This window comes from Vipera ursinii (genome assembly GCF_947247035.1).
Source record: "Vipera ursinii genome assembly, chromosome: 1".
NCBI classification, from domain to species: Eukaryota; Metazoa; Chordata; class Lepidosauria; order Squamata; family Viperidae; genus Vipera; species Vipera ursinii.
This window is the reverse complement of record NC_139512.1, coordinates 323,290,450-323,307,097: the sequence shown is the minus strand read 5'-3', so window position 1 is coordinate 323,307,097 and position 16,648 is coordinate 323,290,450. Positions and strand designations below refer to the sequence as shown.

At 35.1% G+C, this 16,648-nt stretch overlaps 1 protein-coding gene and 1 long non-coding RNA gene across 22 annotated transcripts in view; one reads left to right on the top strand and one right to left on the bottom strand.

Annotated features, from left to right (window-relative positions):
* The window catches only part of LOC310633089, a 262,877-nt gene that overhangs the window by 127,919 nt on the left and 118,310 nt on the right, over positions 1-16,648 (bottom strand). The gene's annotated exons all lie outside the window — the stretch shown is intronic.
* NRXN1 (neurexin 1) overlaps positions 3,416-16,648 on the top strand; it is a gene marked incomplete at its 5' end in the record, with an annotated part of 949,216 nt that continues 935,983 nt past the window's right edge. For all 21 annotated transcript variants that reach the window (XM_083350272.1, XM_083350275.1, XM_083350271.1 and 18 more), the window contains one exon: positions 3,416-4,151. In XM_083350272.1, coding sequence (XP_083206398.1) covers positions 3,416-4,151 — 736 coding nt within the window. The remainder of the gene's footprint in view (positions 4,152-16,648) is intronic.

Sequence of the window (16,648 nt, the reverse complement as noted above, 5' to 3'; positions counted from 1 at the left end):
TGCATATTTTACTTATTTTACTCAAATTTATTTCCATTCTTCCTTACTAATTACTTGTTTCACTCTCATGCACACAGACATATTCTCCAGTACCATCATTTCCCCCCTTCTTAACGTTGTGTTATCAGGTGGTGTTAAGAGTTTAATGGTAAAGAGTTCAGATTGCTCACCTTCCTCCAAATTCTGAAATTAAAAGTTTACAAGCTGCCTTTCCAGCACATGCAGACAAATACACAATCCATTTTTTTAAAAAAATCTTTCATTCCCTACATTGAAGTCTACTTTTGAACTGATAAGATTGTTCATATTTTTTTCTTAAAACCAAAAGAAAACTTGCCATTTTTAATAGATGGGAAATGGTGAATACAATATAAACAAATAGAGCCAACACAGCAGAATATTAAACAGTAGGAAATGGAGCTAAGAAAATGATCCTTGATCAGAGAACAAGTTCTTGTAAGACATTTTTTTTCTTTAAAATATTGGATAGTATTAACTTTGAGAGTTAGTTTCTAAATATAGTTGAGATTTGCATTATAAGGTGGAAAATATAATTTTTAATATTTTTCTACCATCTCTTTGAGTATTTGACTAACATGGTGGTTTATGACTATATTATATGCATACATGATTTTGTATAGTTATAAAATTAAAGAAATACTTGGTAAGAGGTATCCCAAACCCTGATTTCTCTCTTTAATTTTTATCCTTGCAATATTTTGAATTGAAGCCAAAGTAAGAATTATCTTTTGTGTCCCCCCCAAATACAAAGTTTTATCAAATCCAAAATGATATATTTTTCCCTCTTGATTTAGTTAGCTCTTGCCAAATAGCATTAAAGCTATAACAGGACGTCCTACATTCAATTTTTTGGAGATTTCTGGTGAGCCACAATGTTGACATGCAAACTCTGTTTTGAAGTTAAAAGTTAATGTAGAAATTTCCATTAATTGATAGTATTTATTAAACATTTCCTCTCCCAGTGTTTTTCAAAATTTTAACTACACCTACAATCATTGTAAGCTGCCCAGACTCACTCAGGACAGTGAGACAGATGGAATATAAATTCATTCATTCATTCATTCATTCAATCAATCAATTAATCAATCAATCAACCAACCAATAGTATGCTGCCTGTACCAGGAAGTAAACAAGCCTTTGTGCTGTAATAGGATAGTGTTGAAATACTTCTAGTTGCAAAACTAGAGTTTGAGCTTTGGTGGAGCAGTGGGCTAATGCCTCCTTAAGTAACACCAGCTGCCTGCAATTAGTGCAGGTTCGCATCCCACCAGGCTCAAGGTTGACTCAGCCTTCCATCCTTCTGAGGTAGGTAAAATGAGGACCCAGATTGTTGGGGGCAATAAGCTGACTTTGTAATAATGCCACTTGGGGGGGGGGAAGCCCTAATAAGCAGGCATATACATAGAATGAAGGCTATTGCTAAGCACATTGGTTTGTGCTTAAATTGTAAGCCGCCCTGAGTCTTCGGAGAAGGGCGGGATATAAATGGGATTAAAAAAAACAAAAAAACCCTATGCAAATTATGGATAGCAAGAGGTGCTTGCAGATGAAAGTAGTATGTGTCATTTAATACTTTAGACTTAATCTAGAAAGGGTTATGCTCTGGTATTGCTACTACTTGAGGCTTTTTAAAAACTTTGCTGCTGCATGTCAATTAGTTTTCTTAAATGACAACTGTAGCTGCATTGGAGTACTGGTATAGAAATAATGATGTGATTTAAACCAGTAAATATGCATTATCCACAAATGGTGGGTGTATCTGGGAATATTTGAGAGGGAAGGATGGGATAATATTTTAAAACATGGAAACCGATTTAACTTTCATTACAGATAAACTAGCATGTTGCAAATTACTTCTAACATGAGATTATGAGATTGTATGTAGTTCTTTATGCCAGAAGATGATAGCAGAAATAGCAAGATATTGAATTTTGGCCTATATTATATAAGCAATTAAAATGAATGATTTTTTCCAAGTTTAAAAATTAATTAAAGGAAGCAGAATAAAATATACAAAGAGATATAGCAATAACCATATTTATTCCAGAAAAACAAACAAACAAACAAACAGCCATACCACTGAAGAAATTCACTGCTAGCTTGCTCCTCCTGTGATTTCATTCACTTTATATAATATTAAAACATGTTTATTGCATGGAAAATTGCTAAGCATAGGATATAACAGGCAAAGTTATACTTTTTGCCATGAATCTTTTTGAGGATACTAAAATGGTAGTAAATATATTTTGATATATCTATGTATCATAACTTTGTGTTTAATGAGGCATTTCCAATTTCTTTTTGCATAAAACACTTATTGCTACAAATAGTGTGAGCAGGCTATGTGACCAGAAAGTTTTCAAGCACAGTATATTGTATGTGTATCTACTGCAGCAGAGGACATTTAATTTACTTCAGGTTGTATTTATATTTGCTGATACTTTCAGCTCTTTATTTTTCAGGCATGAAGTACTCAATTGTGAATGTAATTTTGTTGTCTTTAAAATTTTTGCAGGTTTTTGTAAATGTATATATTTTTTAAAAAATGGTGCAAAATCTTCCAACAATCAAGCACCGGGATCTTTTCAATTTTGGCTTTGCAGAAGAAAAACAAAATAGGAGCAGCTGTGAGGCTCTGCATAGCAAGTAGCTTTTAAGCTACATGACAGCTTCTGGATTTCAGCCCCATTGGGAAATACACGCTCTCCTGGTTTATTACATGGCAGGCAGTCCATGGTCTGATGAAAGAATCAACTTTGGAAAGACAGGATTGGAGTCTCTAAATTGCTTGCAGTGAAGGTGACAAAATTCCTGGGAGCTACCACGATTGGATAAGATGACTTCTACATACACTTGGATACTGACTTCTCCATATATGCTGGAATATTGATTAAATCTTGCTGGATTTGTGGATCTTTTAAAAAAAGGTCTTCTGAGTAGTTTATGGGCCTTCCTACATTTGAGTATTTTCCATCCATCCCCAGCTTCTTTTCATCTTGTCAACATGGATTTTTAAATATTAATATATTTGCTGACTCACTTAGTCTTCACTTTGACAAGCAGATGACTGAATAACCTTTTATCAGTGCCTTTTATTTTTTAAATACTTTTTACAGTTCAAATAAAATTGCACATTTGTTGGTGCTTTATCCTTCCTTTCTTCCATTATTATTATTTTTATTATTGAAAAAGAACAAATTGGCATCTTGTGTAAAAAGCCTGACATTCTCCTACTGGGGAAGGCAGCCACATTATTTCCTGCCAGAACCTGAAAAGCAAGAATTAAATATCTGCTGTGAGTAGTTACTGGAAAGATTTTACCCTGTCTGCTTCAACGCCCCCACCACCACTCCCCCCTCCTTTTCCCCCTCTCCCCCACCCCACCCCACCAAGAATGGGGCCGGTGCTCCTTCGGCGTGGAGGCTGCCTCCTACTCTGGATGGCACTGCTCCTGGGATGTTGGGCTGAGCTTGGCAGTGGCTTGGAGTTCCCAGGAGCAGAGGGCCAGTGGACTCGCTTCCCTAAATGGAATGCCTGCTGTGAGAGCGAGATGAGCTTTAACATGAAAACCCGCAGTTCCAGTGGCCTGGTCCTTTACTTTGATGATGAGGGCTTCTGCGACTTCTTGGAGTTAATTCTGACACAAGGTGGACGGCTCCAGCTAAGTTTCTCCATTTTCTGTGCTGAGCCTGCCATCTTACTCTCTGACATGGCTGTCAATGACAACCTGTGGCACACTGTGATCATTCGCCGCAATTTTAAGAATACAACACTACTAATTGATCAGGCTGAGGCTAAATGGGTAGAAGTGAAATCTAAGCGGCGGGACATGACAGTCTTTAGTGGTCTCTTTCTAGGAGGATTGCCTCCAGAGTTGCGTTCACCTACCCTAAAAGTAACACTCTCCTCAGTGAAGGATAGGGAACCCTTCAAAGGATGGATAACAGATGTAAGAGTCAATTATACACAGTCTTCACCTGTGGAGAGTCAAGAAGTACGTCTGGATGATGAACAGAGCCACTTATGTGCTAGAGATGTTTGCCTCAATGGTGGTGTATGCTCTGTGCTCAACAATCAGGCGGTGTGTGACTGCTCCCATACTGGTTTCCATGGGAAGGATTGCAGTGAAGGTAAGAATCTGTTTTGCCCTTTCCCAGTCAGCCTGCCCCTCAATGAAAGAGGAGGTCAAGAGATGGAGACTGCATGGCTTTTCCTCCATAGGAGTAAATCTTGCAGCTGTGCTTTCCCCTCATTCATCTCACATTTGAATCTTTTGTCAAATATTCCAACCCTGTTCTTCCATCTCTTTGAACTATGACATAAGCATATTTTTGCATTGTAAAAATCAAGCTGAAAATTAGGTTGAGGATCAGAATTTTGTAGAATTGTAAGGAATGCAAAGAAAAAGAATAGAGAACTGGAAAGCTGTACTGTGAATAGGTAGGTGTATTTTCTACCCCACTTTTAGTTTTCAGGAAATAGGCTGACAAATTGATCTACCAACCAGGTTACTTGAAGTATTACAATTTAACCTGAACAGTCCTAATAATCGGACAAAAAGGAATTAAATAACTCTAAATACAATTACTTATATTTAACAAGTGTGTGGCTTTAGTTGTTGCAAGGCTCAATATTATCTGAGTGCATGGGAAGAGAGTTTATTGGATTTATTTTTCATAACAGAATAATTGAGAAATTCAGTACTTCTTCTGTACAGGGCTAGATTAGTAAATATACATAACAAATTTTCTTACAATTTAAAGGCATGGAATGCCCTCAGAGCTAATACAAGTAATACTGTATGAGGAAAAATAATGTATATTTTGAATGCTTGCACAATTAAAAGTAAATTATATTACCAAAGGTAAAATAGAAAGGATTAATTCTTTAGAATAGATACAGACTAGGTAATTAAGTAGCTTCATTTAGTAATGGCCTAGTCCTTTGTCTTTATCATTTTAATCTAATTTTACTGGCTGTGGAACAAATACTTGTGAGGTTTGTCTTTATGTAAACTTCCTGTCTTCTTTATCCAGAAGTTAGCCTCAGTCACCCAACATTTTTTTGTTTAAATTTGACTCTTTATTTGATAAAACTTCATCTGATCTACCATCTTTCTACCATTTATCAAAAAAGCCACTCAGTCTGTTTTAATATATATTTACAATTGTTCTTGAAACTGTAATATCTTATATGTTGTATTTTACTAGCTGTTTTATAAAGCTAGTGATTAACCCAAATTAATAAATTCTATAGCCTGTGTATTGTATTGGTTCATGAGGAAACACTTTTGAATTGATCTTCTGGCAGTGCTTAGTTTAAGATGGTATGGGACTTTAAAGGAATTTTTGCATGAATTTAGATTTTTCTACCTCAATATGTGAATTTTTTATGTAATTTATACTGAAAATGAGTTGAGAGATTAACTGAGAGATCAATTGTGATACCATCACAAAAGCTATTACACTTAGCTTTTCAGGCAATGCTCTTAAATCCTAAAAAAAAACCTGGGAAAATTAAATCTCTTCATTTGAAACATAAAACTATGATGTTTCCATTTCAGTTTTTTTATTTCAGTTGATGCATAGTAAACTCATAACCCATTTTAGAAATCAGCAATAGTTTTAATAGGATAAGAAACTATTTTTCTCTTATAATTAAATGTACAGTCCCATAGTGTTTAAATTTGCCCAGAAGCAATTTCTGCGGCTTTCAATTGGACATACAGGTAAGTAATAAAATTGCAAACTTATATAGTATTTGCATTCTATAATTGCAAGGATGCTTTATCCTAAGAGTAAAAGTGCCTTAGACTAATCACAGAGAAATATGCAGCGTTGTATAACTATACTGTTGCATAAATAGACAGACAGACAGACAGACAAGAACTTCTCATTTAATTATGGAGGACTATTATTCTCTCTTTCTTCCTATTTGTTAATGGAAGCTTAATTTCCATTAACTTAAATTGCGTATCAGCAACACATTGGTCTGTTCATCAAGTAATATAAAATTTGAATTTGTATTTATAGGAATGAAATGTCTATATACAACTTGTTGCACTCATTAAGGCAAGGAATCACAATAGCTATTGGGTACAGTATTTTCATTTTTAAAATGTCTTTTGAAGTGATAGATTTGAAAACCTTCAGTGGATTCTCCCTAGAGGTCTAGAAACTGAAATATGGTGTCCCTTGCATAGTGGCATATTTTATGATTGGTGAAGAGTTGTTCATCAGACTTGTAATATATTATTAATAGGTACTTACAGTATATGTGATACCATTGTGTAAAAGTTAATTAGAACATAGTATTTTGAATTTCTGGCTATGAAAATTAATTGCATTTTATTATCACTATATATCATATAACGATTATGGGTAAAATAATAGTTTATAAACTTTCATTCCTTAAATATTTGTAAATCATCAAACAATGATTTTTTTAAAAAATCCAGTTCACTTTTAAATACTTATTTTAATAATAAAAAGATAGTTACTTGTAAAATCTTGTTTATATTCCATGGTTGTTCTTCAGTATAGTATTAATAAATAATTATAATGATGATAATATATCTACATTACAATTTTCTGAGTATTTTTATAGATACTGCTTCAATAATCCTTAAAACAATACTATAAGGCAGAACAAGGGATGTGGTGGCTCAGTGGGTTAGGACGCTGAGTTTGTCGATCAGATGATCGGCAGTGTGGCGGGTTGAATCTCAAGTGCCACAGTGTGGCGGGTTGAATCTCAAGTGCCACAGCGCCTGTTATTCATCCCAGTTTTTGCCAACCTAGCAGTTCAAAAGCACGTAAAAATGCAAGTAGAAAAATAGGGACCACTACGGTGGGAAGGTAACAGCGTTCCATGCGCCTTTGGCATCTAGTCAGGCCGGCCACATGACCATGGAGACGTCCTCGGACAAGCGCTGGCTCTTCGGCTTTGAAATGGAGATGAACACCGGCCCCTAGAGTTGGAAACGACTAGCACGCATGTGCGGGGGAACCTTTACCTTTATCTTTAAGGCAGAACACTAAAATTGGAGTCCAGATTAAAATTATTAGTTTTAAAGTGTTGGTTATAACAATAATTTAAAAGTACCCAAGAGAGTCTCCAGATCTGTATGTCTCCTCTTTTAATTTTTAAAATAGTGAAATAAACTGACATGATAAAAAATTAGGAAAGGTCATTATCATTATCATTTTCATTTAATATAGAGTTTCAAATAATGATATTTGTAAAAATACTCAATAAGTATTGAATAACGGTAATAATAATGACCTTCCCTATTTTTTTTATCACATTAAGCTTTGCATAGCATTGCTTTAGATTTTCAAATATCATTGCAAATACACTAGCTACTTTATATTAATATAAATACATGTATCAAACAACTGTATTTGCAGTATAATTAAAGTTAGCACTCCCTAGCCATCCTTTGTTGACCTTGAAAAAGCTAAAGAGAGTGTTGCTCCAGCCTTAGTGGGAAGAATAAAGAAATCTTAGGCAGAAGTTAAATTAGAAAGTAAAAATATATATAGCAGAAACAGGTAATGGCAAAGTATTTTCATACTGTTGCCAGAAAATGTACATGGACATATTCATTATGTATCAGGAATGAGAATTTTGAAGATAATTTTGTATATTTTATAAATATTATAAAATATAATATTATATATTCATGTCTCAATTCAAAACATATTTCAGGCTATATTATCCTGACAGTCTGTTTTGTTTAGCTAGTCAGATTAAAAACCTTTCTACAGAATAGGAAAAGGGTCTTTACAGCCATAAGAATTTAGTTCACTTGCTCTAAAAGACACAGAAAGCATAGTTTTCAACCAGAATGCTATGACTGTCTGCAATTTACAGCTTGACAGATAATAGACAATTTTTTTATCATGTGCCTTGAACTTGAAAAAAAAAATCCAAGAGAAAAATAAAGATATTTCAATAGCTGACATGTCCTATTGCCTAACCAGATCTTCAATTCCAGTTTAATTAATGGATTTATCAATTAGCTGTGCTGAAAGATAAGAATGAAAACTTATAATATTCTTGCATTTTCAAACATTTATGAAACATTTCCTTGACAAAATATCAAAAAAATTCTAACAAAATGAACAATTAAAATCACCCATTTTTAGTAAAGTAAAGTAACTATTTCTGGCAATGTAAATCTAGGCTTTAGCCTCTAGGTCAGGGGTGTCAAAATGGCAGCTCATGGGCCAGATGCATCAAGTGCAGACCACGCCCACCCCGGCTCCGCAAAGGCAAAAAGTCGTGATACGTCACTATATGTCATGTGACGCAATTGAGTTTGACACCTGTGCTGTAAGTTTATCAACAATCTAAGTTTGCTCCATATTACATTAGTAAAAGAATGGATAGAAACTAACTACTTGAGCATGGCTAATTTTAATCAAAGACAACAGAAATTCCTAACTGCTAAACTACTATCCTGTAGTATTCCTTCATTACTACACAATAATTAATGTAGATCACTCACTAGAAGGCTTTAAGAAACTAATATAAACCAATGGTCTATTCTATATGAGGAACGTAGATAGATATGAAAAGAATATTAGTGAAAAACATATATTAGCTATGATAGAGATGAGTTCCATACTAAAAATGATTAGGATTTTTTTAAAAAAAATCATTTAAATTTATAAAGTCATATCACGAATACAGCATATATTTCTAGCTATTATATCTCATAAACATAAATAAGATAGGTCGAAAAAGTCCCCCAAAGGAGAAATAAAACATTTAGGAAATTGGAAAGTCATCATTTAAGAAAGAACAAGACTTTTTCCTTTATTAAAAAAGGATGAATAACTTAATCAGATATATAGAATTATGTAAAAGAGGTATATATTGCATGTACCTGCTTAAAAACAATTCCACAAGGCATGGCAGGGAAGACAGAGATGAAACATATATTATGATGCAAACCTTGTGACTTAAGTATATACTTGTGTTTGAATTTGGAATACAAGTGCAAAAGGAATGAAGTTTGCACTATGACATATTTTGTTATTGTTATCATTAGGAACAGATGCTTATAAGAAGATGAGGGTTCCCCCCCCCCACAAAATGTGTGTGAATTGGATAGTAATCTTGCATTCTTTAATAATAATGTTGTTTGAAAAGAAGTAAATATGAAGTGCAAATGATTAAAGAGATTGCTGCAGCAGCATAAAATGCCTTTAAAAGGTGAACCTTAAGATTAGTAGCTGCTTGAGTGGGACTGCATGGGTGAGGCTACACATGCCTGGTAAATCAAAGTCTTTCTATAATGTCTAACAATAAAGGTTTTATCTATTTTCTTTATTTGTTCATTACTTCTTCCTTTTGCCTCATTTTTATCCACTTTGTTCTTTGGTCTTTTTTTTCATGGATCAGTTAACTGGTCCCCCCCCCTTTTTGTTTTTGGTGTTTCTGATAAGAAAGAAAGGAGATCGAATGTTTGAATGCTTCTATGTGAAGAGCTTGCATGTACAATAAAGCATAGTTGATATATGAAATATTTTGTTTCAGTATGAATATTAGCAATTGATTCAGTTAATATAAGGGGATTGTCTTGACTACATATGGATGTTGATATGTGTCCTGGCAGATACATATCAACATGCATACATAGAAGGGTGGCATCAACATATATTTATGAGGACTGTGGAAAATTTTGGGGACTGGATTCCCTTTGCTTATTCCTCAATCTATTTCTCTTTCATTTATTTATGGATTTATTTCTGATGGTTGCCTTAAATTGAGAATAATCTTTCTTTCAGGTAAATAGGGCAATGGATAGATGGATTATCCCCTTTCTTTTTCTCACAATACCAGCACTTCACAATACTAGCAAATCCAATGAAACAATTTGGCAAGATTTCATAACAGATTTAAAAATAAAATTCATACTTCATGCATCTCTTTAATTCACTAAGATCTTTTCTTGCCAGACACTGAGCCAGTGGCTTATAGTGTAAAAGGAGATTAGATGAATCTTGGAAGAAAAGTATATTGATGATTCAACTTTCAATAAGCAAAAGCAAAGCTATCAACATAACATCAATAATAATTTCAGATAAATAACATGTGCTCACAGAAATATAAACATAGTAAATCAGACCAAATAACTTTAATTTGTTAAATCCTAGAATGTTTTTATGAAAAAAGAAAACAAAGTCATATGATGGTATTGCTGCAACATTTTGAATTTGAGATGGAAAATTCTTTTATTTCCATGAAAACAACACGATCACTATCTGGATGTTTTCTATTTAAACAGGAAATAGTTCATTATCCATGATAGTAATGTTTTGCTAGTATTAACAATCCTTCTTGGAAAATCTTGTTCTTTTTAATGAAGCAATGATGAGCATTTGACGGGTGACAACATAATAAGAGTTAAAAACAAACCAATTCATGTTTAAAACAATTACAATGTTCATCAAAGTAAAAGTTTTATAATATTATTCCCAAGTTAGTGGCCCCTCCTTTGAGCATTTTAATGACCAGAACATATTTCAACAATAGTTTCTAGATAATAAGGTAGTAAAATTGATTTATTTTATTTATAGTCTTAAGGGTCATATTTGATTAAATTAAGGAAGAATACCTATGTACTTTCTAAATTAACTTAAATGAGCCTTCAAGGTGATGTTGATGTTTCTCATCTACAGTAGTAATTTATCCTTTCCTGTAATATAAAGCCAGAAAACAATATCCTTTATAGCTGATTGTTATTGTTGTTGTTGTTGTTGTTGTTGTTGTTGTTGTTGTTGTTGTTATTATTATTATTATTATTATTATTATTATTATTATTATTATTATTATTATTATTATATCTGAAGTCTCAGCTTCCAGTTCTTTGACTGGTGTTCACCTTTGTAGAACATAGAATAATAGGGCTGGAAGGTACTTTGAAGGTCTTTTAGTCCAACTCCCAGGTCAAACAGAAGACTCTATACCATTCTGGGCAAATGACTGTCCATTCTCTTCTTGAAAACTTCCAGTGGGGCACCCACAATTTCCAGAAGTAAATTGTTCCACTGATTAATTGTTCTCACTGTCAGGGAATTTTTCCTTAATTCTAGGTTGGATCTATCTTTAATGATCTACCCATTATTTTGTGTCCTGCCTTCAAATGCTTTGGATAATAGATTGAACCCCTCTTTTCTGTGACAGCTCTTCAAATACTGTAAGACTGCTATCATATCACTCTATTTCTTCTCTTCATTAGGCTAAACATACCTAGTTCCTTCAGTTGTTCATCATGGTTGGCCTCCATAACTGTTATTATCTTTGTTGCTCTTCTTTGCATGCTTCCTAGGGTCTCAACAACCTTTTTTATATCATGGTGACCAAAATTGGATGCAGTATTTCAAGTGTGGTCTTACCAGTCCAGTATAAAGTGGTGCTATCACTTCATGTGATATTGAAACTACCCTCTCTTAATGCAACCTAGGACTGCATTAGCTTTTCATTTGCATCTTCTTTCCAAGAACCTTGGATGTCATAATGTACCAGAATAGTATATGTGTAGATCCAAGCAATATGGCCTTTTGCAACTGATAGATGGAAATATTGTCAATGTGAAGATCACTGGGACCACCATTTCTGGTTTATGCCAAAATCAAATTTGATTCTCAGATCTTGATACTGTGTGATCATCTCCTCCTCCTCCTCCTCCTCCTCCTCCTCCTCTCTATGAAGATTCTCAGTCATCAAGGTCATACCTGTATCAAAAGTGGTTTTTATTTTGAAAAGGCAACTGTACTGATTTTTTGAGGAAAAAGAAGACGTTTCGCTTCCTATCCTGGAAGCTTTATCAGTTATTGGATGCTGTGGGAGATGGAAGATCTTCTTCTTCTTCTTCTTCTTCTTCTTCTTCTTCTTCTTCTTCTTCTTCTTCTTCTTCTTCTTCTTCTTCTTCTTCTTCTTCTTCTTCCTCCTCCTCCTCCTCCTCCTCCTCCTCTAGTTTCTACATATACTTAATATCTGCCATATAAAGTTCTGCTTTAAAATGTAATTGGCTTTATAATTACCATCTAATTTCTTTGCTCATACTAACAGGTGGCACACAACATTTATAGGTAATTCAGTACTTAGCACATTTCCCTTAATACAAAAGGGAGATGGTTAATTTTATGTTAAATCAGTGCTCATTTTAACCCTCTATTATGTATGTGGATTAACCAATAGATATTCCCTTGCATTGTATTCTCAAATCCTGTAACAAATACCAAAGACAATTACTCTGTATTGTGATAGATTTTTTTTTTGTACTTTAAAGAAAATACAAATCTCATGTCGCATATACTTATTTTTTTTTAAAAAAAATATTATTATTATTAGTTTGAATACTGATTATATAAGCCACTCAGAGTAACTTTGGACAGGGAGGTAGAGAGCATATAACTTTAATAAATAAATAAACTATTTGTTTCATGATGTATTTATTTTTGTTTGTTTTTAATCTAAGTTATGGATTTAGGAAATTAAGAAAGAGGTTGAAGCATCTTATAAAAACATAGAAACAAATACCTATATACAAATGTCTTCTAAACTATTTGTTCTACAGCTGAGTGATCTTTTTAGTTACTCACAATCATGCCTATTACATTCCCTCCACCAAAACTGCATTTATATAGTAATCAAAGCCAAATGAGTCTGATGCTAAGCCAAGCAAAGATAAAAAGTTATTCAGTCTACAGTGCAAAAGTCAACATCTCAGATTTGGAAAAGAAAACAATATTAAACATGGTTTAATTTTAGAATAGGGTTTGAGCCACTGTGATGTTACATTTGAAACCAAGTGCAAAGAAAGGTTACTGATAATGAAAAAGCTGCCAGGAATGGAAAGCAAAGAAAGTATTTTAGTAAATCTTGGACTCATAATTTTTTATAAACATTACCAGGAAGAACAATGATTATTTGACAGTCATTCATAAATTATTAAAGGTTAAGAAACAATATCTTGAGCATGCCTTCCATAAGCCACTTGAGCTATAAACACAAATAGGAGTGTTGGAGAATCAGCCTAATCACCTAAATTATATAATATTGATCTTCTGTCTATTTTTAAACTGTTCCAAGTAAATACAGGGCTCCTTTAAATCTATGAAGGCTTTCTCATTGATAATCTATCTATTTCCTTTGACCAATCTGTTTCTGTAATTTGAAAAAAAATTACGTCCTACATTACCAGCATTGCTTTCAAGGACTTGTGAAGGTGGTATTTGACTGTTCATTCTTCTTTGCCAGCCTGATCCCTTGGAGAGCATTTCCATGAATGGAATTCTTCTGTGATTAGAAATATAACTACAAGAAAGAAATCATAAACAATGGAGGAGGTAACAATTGGCATATATTACTTCAGATACAAACAAGCTGTTCATACATCTTCTTATTTTCTCAGAATAAGAATGCTTCAACAATCTTTTTTTTTTACTGGTGTGGGAAATGAAATTTGAAATGAAGTGAAATTCTTCCTCCATAGCCAATACTCAAGCAATTAAGGTGCTAAAGCACAATCAGCTAATCTGCAGGACAATAGAAGGACTAGCTTCTTTCTATATATTTGTAATAGAAATGAATCATTAGATCAGGAATGGAGTATAGGCTGCATTATCTATTATCCAGCAGCAGTATTACTTTATGTTTTTATGTTAGCCTATTTCTGTTCATAACAGGAAGGTTGCTTGTATGTAAAAAGATAACAGTATTTTAATTATTTTAATCACTACCCAGTAAAATATCAGAGGCCATTAAAATAGTTTGATATGTTTACTATCATATATATGTTTGAATCCTAAAAATTCCAACTTATCTATCAAATTGATCAATCTGTCTATCCATTCATCCAACCAGCCAGCCAGCCAGCCAGCAAATCACTGAAATGAATCTAAAGGATCTACACAAATAACCTAAAATAATTTACTACAGTGTAATAACTTACAAAACTATCTGAAACAACACATACATCTACTCCTCAATGAGGAGTATTGTATTTATATTAGTGTATTTTCTCTTCAGTTCTTTTTTACATGTGAGTATAAGTTATTTAAGGGACGCAGTAGCTCAGTGGGTTAGGACACTGAGCTTGTCGATCAGAAGGTTGGCAGTTTGGCGGGTCGAATCCCGAGTGCCGCGTAACAGAGTGAGCGCCTGTTACTCGTCCCAGCTTCTGCCAACCTAGCAGTTCGAAAGCACGTCAAAATGCAAGTAGAAAAATAGGGACCACTATGGTGGGAAGGTAACAGCGTTCCGTGCGCCTTTGGCGTCTAGTCATGCCGGCCACATGACCACGGAGACGTCCTCGGACAAGCGCTGGCTCTTTGGCTTTGAAACAGAGATGAGCACCGGCCCTTAGAGTCGGAAACGACTAGCACGCATGTACGGGGGAACCTTTACCTTTACCTTATAAGTTATTTATTTCATATAATTACTGTGAGGAAAAAACTGTAAAAATTAAACTCATCACAGAATCTATTTTAGAAAAATTCTATACAAGTGAGTGATACTAAGGAAGATAGTTTATTAATTCACATTTAAAGGCAAGTGAGTACACAAACTCATTTGGCCTGTTTGAATCAGTTATTATCCACCTTTGGTATCCTATTTGCTATTTTGATATCCTATTTGCTATTGTGAAAGAAACTGGTTTTTTCTTCCTATGTAATTTGACTTGGAACTTACACATGAGGAGTAGTGATCTTCTCTACAGTTAGCCTCTGGTCACACCTTTGCTGTTATTATTGAGCTCTTCCAGGTACCAATGATACAGTCAGACTGATTTCTATATATAATAGCATTATATCTTGCTTGCATGTACTGTTAATTTCAGATTGAATTTGGCCATAAAGTTTGTCAATCCTCTGCATCAGTAGTTGGCTCATGAACTTGGATAGCCATTCTGTTAAATGGCTGTACAGCCATTCTGTAAAAGACTGTTCTTGGTCTAGTTAATTTTGTTTGGTCATTAACTGCATTGCACCCAACTGCTGTCTTTACTATATTCTTCCTGTCTATGAAAACAACACCATTCCTTGTTTGTTTTTTTATGTCCTGAGTACTCTAGTCCAGGATCCCCAACCCCCAGTCCATGGACCGGCACCGGTCTACAGCATGCTAGCAACAGGACCATGCAAACAAGTGATTCCCCCATCTGCGGGAGGCAGGCAGCACGCAAAACCATGCCCCCTCTGGTCTGTGAAAAAACCTTTCTCTACAGAACCTGGTGCCCAAAATGTTTGGGGCAGCTGTTCTAATCCATTTCAGTTTACTGATATCTGAGATATCTATGTGTAGTTGATTCTTTTCATCTTTTCTATTATGAATTTTCCCGCATTCATATTTCTTAAATTCCACATTCCCCTGGCAATTATGCATTTTCAGCCTAGTTTTTCTTTTTCTGCACTGCAACATCAATAAAAAGTCATTCAAAGCTTTAAAACACCACTAGTACCCTGAAATTATCAATTCTTCCTTGGTAGGATATTGAATGCCTTCTGATCTGTGGGACCATCATCTGGTCCTTTATCAACAATCACTTTATGTTGTCTATCTTTGTGGTTCCTTGGTAAAGTACAGAAGTAGTTTACCATTAAACTACTGTTGTCAATTTATAATGTCAAAGAACTGTTGTCAATTTATAATGCAAGTCATTGGGCTTTAGCTAAAAAGAGTGAAACTGATATGTTGTAAAGTCTGCTAAATACCAGGACTGTATTCTAAATTTACATTATAACAACAAACAGCAAAATTTGCTTTCTTTATTTAGTTCATGGATTTATAGTGCCATTCAGTTCAACAAAGTGACTCTGGGTGGTATATAATAGAAACTCAGAGCCCTTTCTGTGACCATGTGTGCCATGCCCCGAAAATGGCAACTGTCCTTCTTCAAACAGCTGCCTGCTAACTTGCCGAGGTCCCATGTGGCCAGATGCATCCTGGCACAGCTGATTTTCCTTCCCCCCTTCCCATCCTTCCTGGCCTCGCATGGTCTCCTTTTCCCAGGCACGATCCACTGCATAGCCTCCTCAGCTGTCGGCCGGCCATCCAGCACAGAGGTGGCTTCTGTGAACTGCGGAGCCCCGGAGTGCACCGGTCGAGGGACCAGCATGCTGTGGCTGCTGACGGACACCGTCGGCCCCATGTGCTCACTGGCCTCTGTGTGCGTGGGCTGATGGTGTCAAGCAGCAGCCGCGCCAGGCCCTGCCTTGCCCCATGGCAATGGCACCCCTGCCCTGCCTCACGTCACCTCACCTGCCTACCGCCCCACCTTCCAGAGATCCCCTGTATCTCTCCCAACCCTGCCCACCATCCACAGGCATCCCTCCTCACAAGCAACATTGAGGTGGCCACACCCACCCAATCTGCTATGACTACCACAGCATGCTCACCCAGTTGGCCACGCCCATCCGGCACCCGGTGATAAATAAGTGGGTTTTGGGTTGCACATTGGACACTCGGTCTCTAAAAGGTTCACCATCACTGATCTAAGTAGTTTATTAATTGAATTAAAATTATTTAGAATTGCTATGTTGACTATACTTTCTAAAAGAGAGGGGTGGCTTTTTATTTGCTCAGTCTTGGGTATTACTGGCTTTTGGGG